The following is a 16,748-nucleotide window of genomic DNA, read 5'->3' on the forward strand; positions in this document are numbered from 1 at the left end:
GTCCCCATGCAGGAAGAGCCTCTGAGCTGGAGCAGGGTGTGAGGGAAGGGTGAAGGAAGCAGGAGGACAGACTGGAAAAGGTATTTGGGGCTTAATCCAAGATGACCGTTCAGTGGCGGGCTCTGGGGAGCCAGTAAGAAGGGACCAGGTCAGAGCTGGGCTCCAAGATGATTCATCCGACAGGCAGGCAGGTAGCTGCTCTCGGCCCCTGGAATAAGGCCTATGTCAGAGAGCCCGCTCCTCCCAACCTCTTTTCCTCCTCTGTCTCCGGAAAAAATCAGGGCTGTGGGGCCTGGGTTTCCTCCCCAGACCCACAGGAGGGAGGGAGCTCTACCTGCTCCCCCACTTGGCAGCTCTGGGAACCCAGGCCAGGGGCTTGCACATCGCTTCCTGTCCCCTCCACACCCCCTGCTCCGCGCAGGTGCCTGGACTAGGGCTCCGAGGAGTCCGTCTGTGAAGTGCGGAGCATCTCTTCCCTCTGCCTGGGCTCAGGCATCCTGAATACGCCTTCAGTGTGTCCCAGGGCATGGGTGGGGTGGGGTGGGAATCCTATCCTTCCATTTTCCCTGTTGCCCTTCAGCAGAACCCAGCTCTGGGCACCCTGCCCAGAGTGGAGGGGAAGGGGAAAACGCATGACCTTCACTTCATCTTAAGCAACTTCAGCAAAACCACCAGCAGCGGCAAGGGCAGGCGAGCTGAGGATGTGTCAGCTGCGCTCCAGGGAGGAGGAACCCTCCCCTGGAGACGGACCAGCCTTGGGCCAGTTTAGGCTCCACCACTGTTGTGCGTGGGTGTGGCTGTGGCTATTACGACCTCTCTGAGCCCCAGCTTTCTCTTCTATCGAGTGGGCTACTCACACCTGCTCTGTTCCTCTCCTGGGCGTGCAGAGGACTAAAAAGTAATGACAAGGAATGTGAGGTCGCTGAGTGGCACCAGGATCTCAGGCCAGGGACACTGTTCAGGCTCTTGCTCTTCCGGTGCCTGAGGAAGTCTTCCCAAAGTCTGGCCTAATTCGCAGGCCTGGGCACACTAGGTCCTGGCCCAGGAGGGATCCCTGACCTGGTACCAACCTGTTTGCTGTACTGAAGGATGCCCCGCTCTGGCTCTGAGATGTCTCCCTCTACCAGGTCCTCAGGGATCTGAAGCTCTTTTTAAGGGAACAGCTCAGCTCCAACAGTGCCTACAGGGCCACCAACACCGTTGGTCAGCTACTGCCACCAAAGCATGGCCAGCCAACCCAGAGACCCCAGGACAGCTGGCCACTCGGCAGGTAAAAGGGTGAGCAACTGGGAAGAAGGGGGCTCCCAGTCACCAATCACATGCCAGACACCTTTCTGCTTCCTCCCACTCATCCTCCGCATGGCCCACTGCAGTGGGGGTTATTCTGCCATGTTGTGAATGGAAGACTCACAGAGGTGAAGCGAGCAGTTAATGAAGCAGGTGGAAACTCAGCTCCCAAGTGCCCCCAGGCAGTGTGTCTGGTGTGCCGGCCTCCACGCTCCCAAGCCCTCCATCAAGCATGGCTGGCCTCCACATCAGAAACCTAACAGACAGCCGTATCCTTGGCCAACTGGCCAGAGGTCCACCTTGCTCATCGGTGTCTCCACAGATCTCAGGACGCCTTGCTCTTCTGCCAGGACCCCGTGGCCTGGGGCCAGTGTCCCGCTGGCTGGGCACAATTCTGAGAAGACTCAGCCAGAGGGAGGAGAAGGCTCCTGTCTCCGGGGTCACCTTCCTTGGCGAGGTCACTCAGTCATGGGGAGGGCAGGCTTGGCTTCTGGCTGGAAGCTGGCCTGACCTCTGTGCCTCTGATCCTCTGAGGCTGCCAGAGGCCCCGACTTGGCATCAACAAGGGTCTGCAGGTGGCACAGGGCTGTGCCGTACCTCAGCCACCCCAGCTCAGCTCTTCAGAGCCTGCCTCCCGGGTGCTCGTGCGAAACAGCAGAGTGGAAAGTGAGAAAAGCAGAAGGAGGGGGCCCAGGACACTTGGATCCTGGTTTTCTAATTGGGCCCAGGCTTCAGGTTCTTTCTGGAGCATTACTAATCACGAGGAGGTGACAGTGGGATACCCCCTCCCCCTGCCTCTGCGGGTTCCAGTACCAGCCCCAGGCACGCTGGGAAGGACCGTGGCAGCTTGGGTACCTACCCTGCCCTAGAAACACAGGACAGAAAGTTCTGGCCACTGGTGCTCTTCTAAAGGGCCACGCTTGGTTGGTCCAGAGCAATCCAGACAGATCTAGAACAAGGACACATCATAGCTCATGAGCTGCCCGTGTCATGTTCTCAACTCCCCCATTACCCTGTTTTGCACAAGTTGCACCAGCCACCTCGTGGGCAAGAACGAGGGGCCCGCTGTACACCACCCATGCTGACCTGTGAGTGAGCTGCAAAAACCACTGCTCTCCCGGAGAGGGAAGAGGAGGGAATGCCGGGCCCCACGTCAGGCAAAACAGTGCACTAAAAGCTGCTGGTCTCACCTGAAGCTGAGTGCTTCCCCTAAGCACTTACATTACAGCCTTCCCAGGGGGAGACTGCCCATGGCCTGAATGCTCTGCAGCCGCCCTGCACCCTGGACACTCTGTGCAAAGAGCTCCCAGCACTTCACGCCCGTTATCTCTACAGTTCTTTCACCAGCTCCTTCCCAGGAAGAACCAGAGTGGAGAGTCCACGGGATTCGAGAGTCAGTGGGGAGGATCCAGGCCTGCAGGCAGGTCTGCTGTGCTTACGGTGTGGAAATCATGTTAAATGTCACAGGTGGTTGAGGAGGGGGAAGGGAAGTCCTCAAGGGCCAAAACACAACATGAACTGGGCTGGGGAAGGATGGCCTGCCTGCCAAACCTAGAAGGGTGCTCTAGACTGGCCATGGCGGGGAGAGGGCAGCCTCCGCAGAGGGATTGGCCACATTTCCCCCATCGAGGCCGGAAACAGATGGCTTCAATCTAGACCAGAGTCTGCAGGAATAACATTTCCCATCTGCAATAAACACTTGACATGTGTCCAAAGCCCTCCCACCCAACAGGGGAACGTGTTTTCATGTTTTCAGGTAGGGAAACTTGGAGGGCAGAGTGCCAGCTACTAGGGGCTCTGGTCCAGAAGCAGGTACTATGTTCCATAAGTGGTTGTCCTCCCACTACCTGAGGGCCTCTCCAAGGCCTGCCTCTGCTTCTGCCAACCAGGAGGGATCACCACCAGCTTCCCTGGGTCATGGGGCAGTGGCCTTCCTCCTGGAGAAGGGCTAGAAGGGACCCTTGGGGGGCAGAGGAGCCAGACACACGGTGGGTACTCCTCTCTCTGGCATTGTACTGTCACTCCACGGGCAGCTAGCTGTGATCTGGGAACCCCATCCCCTCCCACAGGCCACCCCAGTGATTACTCGTGGTCATCACGTAGCCCAGGGCATGCGATGGAATCACCAGGGGCCAGCTTTCAGGGGCTCTGTGCTCGGAGGGTGTGTCTGAAAAGCATCAACTCATGCACCAGGCACATGGTAACTGTTTTGCTCAGAATCACGGACTTCCCATCCTGTGATGCTGTCAGAGGGATAACTGAAGTCCCTCTGCCCGTGGGCCCCCTCAGTGGCTGTGATCACAGCTGCTGGCACCAGGGCAGGAGAAACAGCTGCTCTTGGCTCTGAGAGGCCCACAGAATTTGTGTCCACTCTGGGTGCACGATGGGAAGGTAACCAAGAGACTTTGGCTCCCCTCTTCAAGTTGCTTCTTTCCTAAGAAATCTGAAAACACATCTCAATGGAGGAGAAGATGCTGGAGCTGTCCCCTACCACTGACACCCCCCTCCCATCAGGAGGCACTCACAGCCTCACCTCACCGGGGCAGGGGCTGAAGGTGGAGAGGAGGAGAGAGGAAGGGGCCTCATCTAGTCTGCCCTGCGATGGGCCGGGGGTGTCAGCAGACCTGGGTGCAGGTAAGAGCCCTGGAGCAACTCGCTACACCCTCGGTGACTCAGCTTCCTCACCTGTACAGTGACACTGCCTTGCTCCAGCTCTAAAATAAAATACAGCTCTCTGCCCGCCTCAGTTTCCCCCCAGAGAAAAGTATCTGCACCAGGGAGAAGGAGGGTGAATTCACAAGGTGAATTCAGGAAAAGTTCACCTCCAAGGGCAACAGATCCTATGCAGTCCATTTCTCCCGGGGACAGGAGTTGGGGAGGGAGCAAGGTTGAGATCCACGGGGTGGTGGTGGGGTTGACGCTGAGAGAAGGTGGACTCAGTTCCCCCAGCTCTTCTCCAGGGAGAGGAGGGCTGTTAATGGAGAAAGTCCATCTGCCTGTCCCCCGTCCCTCCCACAGCAGCCTGGGAACTTCCAATTGGCTTTCATCAAGGCTGGTACACGAGACTGAAGCCCAGAACTGGGCTGCCCCTTCCGGCCTTCCTCCCCTGGAAGCCAACTCTCATTCTCTCCCTGAGCCCACAAGCAGAACAGGGGCCCGTAGCTCCTCTACTTAGATGACTGTTTTTCATGAGTAGTTTTTCCCTGTCCTCATACAATTCTGATCCCTGCAGTGTTCACAGCCATGACACTCTGGAGCCTCCACAGAAGTTATATCTCCCTCCATTCTCAGGAATGAGGAAAGGGGTCACTGGGGGCGGGGGGTGTCCACCCCAGATTGGAACGGAGGCCTTCAGAGTAAGCTCAGCTCCTGGCCCTCCAGAGAGCGTCAGGGCAAGGCAGTGCCTGGGAGGCCAGCGCTGCAGGACCTGCTGAGTGACCTTGGTGAAGCCACAGCACCCCTGGGCCTCAGTTTCCCCAGGTCCATCATACAGATCCAAAGTTTCTCTCTCAAGGCCAAGGTGAGGATGAACGCAAGAACCTTTCTGTGAAAGCATATGAGAAAAGGTGCCGTATTTTGCCCCTGAGAGCCCAGAAGTCCCGCCCACTCAGCACAGAAGGAGACCGACCCACCCCCACCCCACCCCCGCCAACTGCAGCGCAGCCGTGACGCTGCCAGAAGTCCTAACCGCGTTGTAGACTGCGGGGGAGAGCGCGCCCCTCCCATGCCAGCCCAGTGAGTGGGAGGCACAGCCCCAGGGAATCCCTGCATGGGGGTGGTCCAGAGAGGTAACCAACAGGCAGACAGAGCGGGACCCCAGCCAAGCCTCCTGCCCACCCACCCCACCCCCCCGACCCAATGAATACGGTCGACCAAGCCACGGCCCTTCCTGGTAGGCGGCTCCTTCCACCCTGCCCTGGGTCCACGCTGGGGGAGAGCCGGCGAGGCCACGGAGTGTGGCGCAGTCTCCCCCGCCCCCATCCCTCCCAGTCCGAGGTCCCGGAAAGCGTAGAGCAAGCAGTCCTGCCCCACCCCCTCCCCTGTCCAGGACCCGGATTGTGCGCCCCTTCTTCCAGCCGGGAAGACCAGTTCCAGCTGATACCACCCGCTTGCTCACCACGTCTGCGCCCTCGGCGCCTCGGCGCCACGGCCCCAGCGCCAGGAAAGGTACGCAGGCCGCCGGGATGCGGTGACAGGCAACACGCTCCCTACCTGGGAGGAGACTGCCAGCCGGTCGTCCTCCTCGCGGGCCTAGTGAAGCCAGCCCCACCTGGCAAGGGACTGTCAGCAAATTCCCCGCTGCATCACCATGGGAGCGGCATCCCGGCCCCTCCCAGGCAGAAGCCAACCTTGGCCCCGCCCCAATGCTGCTTGACCCGCGAGGGAACCCAGGCTGGATTTTCATATGCAAAGGCCCAGGCTCCGCCTTAGAGACTTTGTAGCTACCAGGAACCATCAGCAAATTACCATCGCAAATATACAAGGCTGGCAGTCCCTTGCTGTAGACACTCCAGCACCCTCCGAAGCTCTGGGCCCTGGCAGGCGTCCTGCTGCTCTCTGCCCACCCTACAGCCTTCACCCCCACTTCAAGCTCTCCTTTGAGGCTAGTGCCCCTTTCAACCCACCCAACCCCGCCAGCCAAAGCGAGAAAAGACAACCGCACAAAGGTAACAGCGCTTAGCCCCGCCCAGGGACCAGCTCCTGGCACCGGCCCAGTGATTGGTTCCTTCTTCCCCAGCAAAGGGAACATCTACAAATTGACCACAGCCCTGTCCAGGAGGCCCAAGAGGGTGGGCTGGGTCATTTCCAGTTTGCCATGGGCCACAGTCCTGTAGGTCTCCAGTTTCTTCAAAGTCCTGGCTACTCTGCTGGAGACACTAGTTTTGACTCTGGGGGCGGGTGCCAGTGTTCGAACCCCCAAAGATCAGTATACAAACTAAGGGACAGTAGTAAACAGCCACTCTCCTCTCTCCCAGGAAGGGGCCTAAGCATGTTTATTTAATAGACTTTACGAGAGAGGCAGGTTGCTGACCAACCTTTGAAAGTGACTCTCTTTTAACAGTTATATAATGGTAAGATATTGACAGAGCTGTTAGCAATGTGCTAAGAAGCCCACAGAGTAATCAGTGTGAGTCTAAGGTCGTGAGACACTGACAGGAGGGTCAAAGGGTAGCTAGGCTTTCAGGGGTTGGCTCCCCATAAGCAGCAGCACCGCGCTCCCTCCAGGCTGGCGCACCCTGGTCATCTCTCTCCCTCCCCTGCACCTGCCCCCGCCCCCTCACCCCCTGGTTCTTCTGACCCAGCAGTGCCATGAAAACCCAAAGTGAGCCACTAGGCATTCTGCTGAGATCCGTCCATTTCTTCGCTCCCTCACCCATTCGTTTATTCATTCGTTCAAGGACTAGGAAGGCTTTTGGTTGTCTATCATGCAATGGCAACAGCGTATCAAGGGTCTGGGTTCTAGCCTGGGCTCAGCTGCTAGTGTGCTTTGCAATCTTGGATAACTTGCTTGATCTGTCTTTCTTTCTTTTTCCCTCTCATCTGTAATACTGAGAGGGCTGGGCTCGTTGGGGTTTAAGGCCCCTCTGGCCTTAACATTTCTATTCCTCTCTTCTAGGATAGAGTCTGGTGGGAACAAATATAAACCAGGTAAGTACAAAAGTAATGTTTAAGAACTCTAGCTGCCCAGATTCCAGTCCCAGCTGGGCCATCTAAATATGGGACTTAACCTCTCTGAGCTTCATTCTTTGCATATGCAAAATGGCGGGAATAATAATAACAACCTTAAAGGGTAGTTGTGAGGATTAAATGAGATATTGTATACAAAGTAGATGCTCAATAAATATTGTTGTTTTTGCTGTCATTGTTATGGTACTGGTGGGAGAGAGTAAAACCTGGACAAAAGCAGCTTGTCCTCCTCTCTGCTTCCTCACTACAGAACTAGTGTCTGACTCCAGGGTGGGAGGATTAAGCGTCTTATGTATGAGGGTAATAGCCGTTCCTTTAGAAAGACCCTGTGTTAAGTGGAAAGAACATGGTCTTTGGATCCAGTTGAAACTTGGTTCAAGTCTGGGCTCTGGGCTTCCCTGGTGGCAGAGTGGTTGAGAGTCCGCCTGCCAATGCAGGGGACACGGGTTCGTGCCCCGGTCCGGGAAGATCCCACATGCTGTGGAGCGGCTGGGCCCATGAGCCGTGGCCGCTGAGCCTGCGCGTTCGGAGCGTGTGCTCCGCAACGGGAGAGGCCACAACAGTGAGAGGCCCGCATACCGCAAAAAAAAAAAAAAAAATCTGGGCTCTGCCTCTTACTAGCTGGGTGACTTTGCACTAGTTACTTAGCCACCCTGAAATTAATTTTCACATCTATAAAACGGAGATGGAAATAAAAGGAGTCCAACAGTAGTACCTACCTCATAGAGTCAGTGTGAATATAAAATGCATGTAAGTTACTTGGGTCAGTTTTTCACAAACAGAGACTGATCAATATTGATCTCTCCCTTCCAGGAAGGACCTTAGATAGAATGGAGGGGAGACCCTAGCGCTGAAATTTCCAGGCATCCTTGACTGAGTGTCCTGTGAGAAGACTGGGTAGTGGGTATTCTAGCTCAGACCCAGAGCTGGCATCAGCAGCTCTCCAGCCCCCTTTGGCCAGGTGCCATCCACACAGAACCTATGAACCAGCCTCCCTGGATGAGCCCGATCCCTGAACATGCCCTCTGCTGGGAGCTGAGGCCAGAATGGGAGGCTGAAAGCAGGTCCTGAAAGGCCTCACACGCGGGGCTCAGGAGTTTAGACTTTGCTCAGCAGGCAAAGGGAGCCGTGGAAAGTTTCTGAACAGCAGCCACAGGATAAAGTTTTTGAGCCAACACCCAACCCACTCCAGTTCCTGGAGGCGAGACCTGACAGGCATCAAGGATGTACAATAAAGGGAGATACAGAAAAGGGGGGGGGGGGAATCCATGGGAATACCAGGTGGGCTGCATGGTGGGACAATCAGAGAGATGACCCTAACCAACTGAACATCAATGACCTAGACGAGTGTCAGGCTGGTAGAAGGTGCTTTGTCGAGACGTGAAGGTGTGTGGGAATGAATAGCTGAGGCTTTTGCAAATAGCTGTGGCCTTGAGAGGCTTTCAAAGAAAAGGTGCTTCTGGCCTGTGGGTGCTGAGAACATCTTTCATGTTCTCACTCATGTGATTAAGGTGGGAGATCTCTGAAAGATGACGAGTGTTGTCTTCGTGACTGCTTTCTTAACCTCCAGTGTCTTGTCCGGGATCGTAATCCAGGACAACAACAAAGACGCCAAAGTCTTCTGAGCAATCCAAACGGAAGGAACTGCTGTCAAAATCAGATGCTTTTTCTGTAGGAGAGCACCTTGTGTCTTCAATGACAGCCCACCTGCGTTTATTCTACGCACGGTTTAAACAGATACAGTGTGGCAGAGACCGCTAAGTATCCGCTTATGTCCTTTTTCCCCCTCTTTTAGCAGTAGAGCTTCCAAGGTTAAAACTTGGTTACATGGCTACCCTACTAGAGACTACATATCCCAGCCTCCCTTGCAGGCAAGTGCAGCAATAGGACTAAGTTATAACCAATGGAATGGGAGTGGAAGTGATCTGTTTCATTTCTGGACCACATTCTTAAAACGAAGCTGCCGGCTCTCCAGTTCCTCTTTCCCCTTGTGCAGACTGGACCATGGACAGGGGCGTGGAGGTGGGGACAACTTTGATGATGCTGACAAGGACCTGACTTTGGCCAATCTACAAGACCTGAGTCTCATGATGACCTGGAGAAGAAGAGCCCTGAACTATTGACACCTTGGTCTATGACAGCAGCTGAACCCATAGACTGATAAATCTAGTTTCCTGATTTTCAAGCCCACAGTAGATGGAAAAGAGCATATTGGAAGGAGAAAGAATTTACAAAAAGCAAGCACAGTGAAATTAGCAAAAGCCTAGAACAAGAGGATATAGAACAACTTATATAAACAAGAGGATATAAAACAAACTCAGAGTTTGGGGTCATTTAGTTCAGGGCCAAGAAGCCTTGGGGGCGCCATTGTATTACAAGATAATGTTGGAAATGCTCAGAATAACAATCTTGAATCATTAAGAGAAGGTTAATTCTGATGGAATATTTTATTTTAAAAGGAAAGCAATTATACGATATGTCTAGTGTGTCTGAAAATGGTTAACATAAAACTTGTATGCTTAAGGGTAGAAACCTACAGCATCCATTCAAAATAATACCTTTCCTGATGGGTCAGAAAGTAGAGATTTTGACTCATTGATATATTCCTTTTCCCACTAGATTATACATCCTTTTAAGATCAGATTGTATCTCCTTTTTCTTTTTATTCCTAGTGTCTAGCACAGTGCTAACTCAAATAAATATTTTTTAATAACTAAGGGGGTGAAATCTGTGTTACCTTAGATGCCAGAGCTTAGTAGGGTCCCACCAGCTGATGTGGAATATTGAGCAGTGAAATTGCCTGAGGTCCCAAAACACCCTGGTGGAGAGCTGCAGGGCCACAGCCCTCACAGCCAAGAGCGTTCCGAGCCCGTGGTGACCCTACCCCTGTTGTCTAGAAATCATTTCATCAGAAACACTCCCCTGAGCTCACAAGACCAACATGCACAGGATTTTCATTGCAGAACTGGTTGTAATTCCAAAAACAAACACAACTGTACACAGGCTACACAACGGTGCATGGCCTTTCTTCACTGTCCAGGGGAGATGTTCAGGAAAATTCAAAATAAGAGGGAAAAAAGCGGGAGGTCCAGGAAAGGGTCAGCTAGGTGTGCCCACTGCTTGTTTCACATCATTTCGATGGCTTCGAGGCAAGAGAGATACACTAGTGTCCCCATCATCCTAAAGCCCAGTGCTAGTCACCTAGCTAAGTAGGGGGTAAGAAAGGGGGCGGCAGGTCTGGAGGTCCTGAGAGTCCGCAGATTTTGCTATAAGATCTAGAAATAAACGTATGCCACTGACAGGGACAGTATTTTTCAAGGCAGAACCACATCACTATTCACACTTTGTGACAATCCAGATACTCTAGGGTATCCCCTATCCCCAGGAGCCCAATCAAAACTCTCCAAGAAGGTGGGTCTATTTTGGGAGCTCAGGCTTCTGTCACACACTCTACTCTGCCTTTCCAAACAGAAGGAAATTTGATTACCTATTCAGAAAGCAGGCAAGCAATGTACTGGGATTGAATACTATTTTTTCAGTGTCCTCTATCTAATCAAACATGGGGTTGTGGGTTTTGAGAGACACACAGCACTGACCCCTCACTGGAAGCTGGCACTCCCCAGTCTGGTGGGGCCAGAGTGGAGAAGTCAGGGCCCTCTAACCACATGGTCCTCAGGGCAGAGAACCTAAGCCTCCCCTCCCCTGGGACAGCCCTGGCCTCCCTGCCCTCCCTCACCCATGGCCTCAGGCTGGGTCCCCACTCACCAAGGCCCCACCAGGTAGAGGCTCTCAGCTAGCCGCAGCTTCTTTTACTTCTGTCCCGGAAGAGGGGAAATTCATGACTAGTGGGAGGTCACTGTCATCTACCTCCAAGTCACTACGAATTATCAATATTGGAAACTCCTCGTGGGGCCAGGGCAGAGGTGGATGCAGATGACACCACAAGGGAAGCGCCACTGTGTGCTGGAACTCTGGAGACACACTGGAGAGGGGGGGTTTCCCCATCCAGAATTGAGCTAAACTGAACATTTCCAGGGCAGATCTGGAGGTTTGAAGCCTGCACAACCTCACCTCAGTTCTGTCTTGAGCCTGGCTGATGCCCTGCAGGATTAGGTTGTTAAAGAATACTTGGGGGGCTTCCCTGGTGGCGCAGTGGTTGAGAGTCCACCTGCCGATGCAGGGGACACGGGTTCGTGCCCCAGTCTGGGAAGATCCCACATGCTGCGGAGCCGTGAGCCATGGCCGCTGAGCCTGCGCATCTGGAGCCTGTTGCTCCGCAACGGGAGAGGCCACAACAGTGAGAGGCCCGTGTACCGCAAAAAAAAAAAAAAAAAAAAAAAGAATACTTGGAAACTAAATTATCAGTGGTAAGCATGCCGTAGTATATACTGAAGTAGAAATATAATGTAGACATGAAACATATAATGTTAGAAACCAGTGTTACCTCAATAAAAAATAAATACTTGGGTCCTCATGTTGATATTTATTGAGGCTATAGACCACCCCTCACCCCTCAAGCAGATCCTCATAGGGCAGAAATATGGTTTCCCTATTGGACTTCTCCTGGGCTACCAAGTGAGGATCCCGTCTCCATGGCCAGCCTCTTGAAAGCAGCTCTGCTGTACTGTGGGAGTTGGCATTTGTTTCCAGTAATGAACACATGCTTTATTTTATACCTTTATTAACTTGTGAAATATAATACACAGACAGGGAATTCCCTGGTGGTCCAGTGGTTAGGACTCCATGCCCTCACTGCTGAGGGCCCGCATTCAATCCCCAGTCAGGGAACTAAGAATCCTGCAAGCCACACAGCGCAGCCAAAAAAAAAAAAAAAAAGGACATAAGAGAGGTGTATATAAAACAGAAATGAGAGCTATAATGAATAATCCTAAAGCAAACACTATGTAACCACTGCCTAGGTCAAGAAATAGAACATTATACCAGACATTTTCCTGTGTTGCTACCCAGTCGCACCCCTCTCTTCTCCACCTGCCCCCCCCCCACCCACAGATAGCCCTCTCTTGACCTTAATGGTAACCTTTACTTCCTTTTCTTTATACTTTACCACCTGATTATTCATCCTTAATCAATAGAGTTTGGTTGGGTCTCTTTTTTTAAGTGGATATTAATGGAATCCGAGTCTGTATATACTTCACGTAGGGCTTCTTTTACTCAACGTTATATATTAAAGATTCATTCAATGGGGGCTTCCCTGGTGGCGCAGTGGTTGAGAGTCCGCCTGCCGATGAAGGGGACGCGGTTCGTGACCCGGTCTGGGAGGATCCCGCGTGCCGCGGAGCGGCTGGACCCATGAGCCATGGCCGCTGGGCCTGCGCGTCCGGAGCCTGTGCTCTGCAACGGCAGAGGCCCCAACAGTGAGAAGCCCGCGTACCGCAAAAAAAAAAAAAAAAAAAGATTCATTCAAGTTGTGGCGTGCAGTTGTAGTTTATTCATTGTTATTGCTGCATGGCACTCCATTGCATGACTCTGCCGTAATTAATTTATCCTGGTTGGTGGAAATTGGGGTTACGAACAACTTTTTGTGCATCAGCTTGTTTTCTAAAAAAATGCCACTATGCCTGCTGCACGTGTGCTCGAGTTTCTGTAGACCAAGAGTCAAGTTGTGGGGACGACCATCCACATTGGGGGTGTGTATCGTCAGCTCTACTAATTAATGCTAGAATGTTTCCCAAGGTAGAGTTGTATCAATTTGTACCTCCACCAGCAGTGGGTGAGAATTCCCGATGCTCCACATCCTTTCCAATATTTGACATTGATGGTCTTTGTTACCATCCTGGTGGGGTTTTAGTAGTGTCTCCTTGTGGTTTTAATATGCATTTCATGAATTATGAATGAGGTGATGATCAAGTATTTATTGGCCATTTGGAATTTTTTTTTGGAGGTACCTGTTCAAGCCTTTCACCCAGTTTTTAAAAATTGGGTTGTCTTTCTAATTGATTTGAAAGACATTAAAAATATCCTTACAGTTATCTGCTCCCGCTTGGGGGTTTGCCTTTTCAGTCTATGGTGTTCTCAGATTAACAAGAGTTTTAAATTTTAATTTAGCAAAATTTATCTATCTCTTTATATCATATTTAAGAAATATTTCCTGGCCCTGAGGACTTAAAGACATTCATCTGTACCACCTTCTAAAAGTTTGAAGTTTTTTGCAATTTACATTTAACTCTAGAATCTATACGGAGGTACACCAGTGACAATGGCAGGGGAGGTGACTCCAAAAGTCTGTCCGTCCTCAAAAATAATGAATAAACTGGCAAAAAAAACTATCAGAGTCAACTTGTTTGGAACTCTGGAAACTAACGGAAGGCTTGCAGCACTCGGGGAATGCTTAATCAAGGGAAAAAGCAGCTGAATCCCAGTAAGAAAGCTTTACGGTATTTTTTAAATACACTTTATGTTTTAGAGCAGTTTTAGGTTCAAAAATTCAGCAAAATTAGGCAGAGATTTCCCCATGGCCCCACATATGCTCAGCCTCCCTGCTATCAAAATGAACCGCCACTGACATATCAGAATCACACAAAATCCATAGTTTATGTTAGGGTTCCCTCCTGGTGTTGTACATCCCAAGGGTTTTGACAAATGTATACGGACATCTATCCACAATTTTAATAGCATCAGAGTAGTTTTACTGGCCTAAAAATCCTCTCTGTTCTTCCTATTCATCTCTCTCTCCCCTCCACCACTGATCCTTTTACTGTGTCCATAATTTTGCCTTTTCCAGAATGTCGTATAGTTGGAATAATACAGTAGGTAGCCTTTTCAGATGTTTCTTTCACTTAGTAGTATGCATTTAAGTTTCCCACATGTCTTTTCATGGCATGATAGCTCATTTCTTTTTGTGCTGAATAATATTCCATTGTCTGGATGTACCTTAACTCATTTATCCATTCACCCATGGAAGGACATCTTGGCTACTTCCAAGTTTTGGCAATTACGAATAAAGCTTCTCTGACCACCCATGTGCAAGTTTTTGTGTGGACATAAGTTTTCAGCTCATTTGGATGAATATTAAGGAGCCCAATTTCTGGATTATATGGTAACAATATGCGCTATACCATTTTGCATTCCCACCAGCAATGAATGAGAGTTCCTGTCGCTCCACATCCTTGCCAGCGTTTGATTTTGTCAGTGTCTGGATTTCTAATAGGTGTGTTGTGGTACCTCATTGCCGTCATAATTTGCAATTCCCTAGTAGCATACAATGTGGGGCATTTTTTCATGTGCTTATTGCCAACTATATATCTTCGTTGATGAGGTGTCTGTTCAGGCCTTTTGCCCATTTTTTAATGAGGTTACTCATTTTCTTCTTTTTGAGTTTTAAAAATTCTTTATTATGTATATATATTTGGCTGCACTGGGTCTTTGTTCCTGCCCGCAGGCTTTCTCTGGTTGCGGCGAGCGGGTCTACTCTTCATTGCGGTGCGCGGGCTTCTCATTGCTGTGGCTTCTCTTGTTGCGGAGCACGGGCTCTAGGCCCACAGGCTCAGTAGTTGTGGCGCGTGGGCTTAGTTGGTCTGAGACATGTGGGATCATCCTGGACCAGGGCTTGAACCCGTGTCCCCTGCATTGGCAGGCGGATTCTTAACCACTGCACCACCAGCGAAGCCCCAGAATTCTTTATGTATTTTGAATAACATCTTTTATCAGATCTGTCATTTGCAAATATTTTTTCCCAGTTTGTGGCTCATCTTCTTATTCGCTTGACCGTGTCTTTCACAGAGCAGAGGGGGGTTTTCTGTGTTTTTTTTTAGATTTTGATATTTTAATTTCTTTTGAATACAAGTCACTTTCTGTAAGCTAGGAAACAGAATCAAACTAAGGCAGTCTTGTCCTCTAGAGATCCAGGCCAGTTCTTACAATCTTCAGCAGGATGACATCATAATATGAGGTGCTAACAACAGGGTTAAAAACTATAAATAATAACCACTTATTTACATTTTTTCCTTAGGAAACAGCCAAAAGTCCAGTCCTTAAAGGCATGATATACAGAACATCTAGATCTACAAAGGACAGAATTATCCAAATGATACGCTGGCCAACCTGTCGGTGAACCAGATCAGAGCTGGCCCAGGACCGGTGAACAGAGAATGTGTTTACGGTTTGAAAATTTGCTCTGAGGTTTAAAAAATTTCTAGTTGCTGTTAATAAGAAAGCAAGTAAAAAATATTAGAGATGCACCACACTGGTTATTTGATTTTGCCAAGGTTTTCCACTAGAACACAAGGTTAGAGTATGGGGATAAGACACTTAGATATTTTCAAAATAAATTACTTAGTAATAAGAAATCTGACTTAACTGCATTCTTCCATTTGCCACAAGAACATATTGACAATGAGGACTATTTAAAAGAATGCTCAACTCTAAAAAGGGTGGTGGCAGCAACACATTCCACTACAGAATAACCTCCCACTTTCCCATACAATTAACATGGCTACTTTTCATGATACACATTCACGTGGAAAAACTTGTCAGGAGCTCTTGCCAGGGCCAGGAGATGAAAAATAGAGATCGTCCTGATGACATGGATAGCTGTAAGCTCAGTTAACGTCTTTAGGATGGACCCATAAAATCTGGCCACTGTTTTGTTAAACATCTGCAAATCGCAGAACTCCTTAGCCCTTAGCCATAGTATCTGCTCAATGTCTTAAAGCTGGGCTCAGTCCCACTGGGACTCTTTTCTTCAGGGCTGAGGTGCGTGCTAGTCACCAAAGTCTGGCATGTCATCGTAGGAGTGTCCCCAGTAGCCTTTGGGTGCATAGCAGGCGATGCGCAGGTGGTAAAATCCCAGCAGGGACACCAGGATGCCAATGATCAGGACAGGAACAGCCCGGTCTACCCCCTCATAGGAACTCTGGGAGAAGTTTGTTGAAGCTCAAAGGAAGAAACATGTCTTGTTATCTGAGAACAAAATCCCTTTGCTGATATGGTCTGCCAGCAGGAGGGAGCCTATGATAAGGAGAAAGGCACCCATCAAAAACAACACCGTGGGGCTTCCCTGGTGGCGCAGTGGTTGAGAATCTGCCTGCCAATGCAGGGGACACGGGTTCGAGCCCTGGTTTGGGACGATCCCACATGCCACGGAGCAACTGGGCCCGTGCGCCATAACTACTGAGCCTGTGTGTCTGGAGCCTGTGCTCCGCAACGAGAGGCCGCGACAGTGAGAGGCCCACTCACCGCGATGAAGAGTGGCCCCCGCTCACCGCAACTAGACAAAGCCCTTGCACAGAAACGAAGACCCAACATAGCCAAAAATAAATAAATTAATTAATTAAAAAAACAAAAACAAAACAGCACCGTAGCAAGTGCAATGGCCTTATATGGAATCTTAGGAGGGCCTTTCTTAAACTTTAATAAATTGGATCTCATGACATCAGGAAAGAAGGAAGATTCCCACAAATCTGTCGGCTTTAGCAGTTAGTTTCTCTCTGAAGGTCAATGTAGCCATCGTCTGTACTGGAGAGCCTTGAGTATTTCACTTTACTACTGGGGATTCCGGTAACCAGGTTGGTACGAGATTGCATCATAACACGCTGACACAGCTACAGTCGGAGCCCCGCCAGGCCATCTGCGCGCCACAGCTAGCTCACGGTTTGCAGCGGGCGAGCCGAGGCCTCATGGCACGCCTCCCACAACTGCCTCCCCGCCCCCGACCCCAGAGGTTTTTAATTAATTAAAACAATTAGATTAACAAGTCTCCCTTCCATGAATCATGGCCTTTGGTGTCATATCCAAAAAGTCATCATGTCAAAGGT

General features: G+C 50.6%; 2 protein-coding genes across 8 annotated transcripts in view; both read right to left on the reverse strand.

Annotated features, from left to right (window-relative positions):
- Positions 1-5,894, reverse strand: part of TMEM63C (transmembrane protein 63C) — a 71,375-nt gene extending 65,481 nt beyond the window's left edge. For 5 of the 7 annotated variants that reach the window (XM_079915060.1, XM_079915057.1, XM_079915059.1 and 2 more), the window contains exon 1: positions 5,500-5,662. The gene's annotated coding sequence lies outside the window, so the exon portion shown is untranslated. Of the gene's footprint in view, positions 1-5,404; positions 5,663-5,754 lie in introns of those variants that run through there. The other 2 variants (XM_079915058.1, XM_079915056.1) reach the window with 2 other exon arrangements.
- A 9,575-nt stretch (positions 5,895-15,469) lies between these two features.
- Positions 15,470-16,520, reverse strand: LOC307182300 (transmembrane protein 230-like; the record flags this gene model as incomplete). The annotated part of the gene is made up of 4 exons (XM_079913558.1): positions 15,470-15,867; positions 15,910-15,979; positions 16,291-16,341; positions 16,422-16,520. 4 exons carry the CDS (start codon positions 16,518-16,520, stop codon positions 15,695-15,697), a joined length of 393 nt encoding a protein of 130 aa, XP_079769684.1. The 3' UTR covers positions 15,470-15,694.
- Between the last annotated feature and the right edge of the window lie 228 nt (positions 16,521-16,748).

The sequence above is a fragment of the Stenella coeruleoalba genome (genome assembly GCF_951394435.1).
Source record: "Stenella coeruleoalba genome assembly, chromosome: 2".
NCBI lineage: Eukaryota > Metazoa > Chordata > Mammalia > Artiodactyla > Delphinidae > Stenella > Stenella coeruleoalba.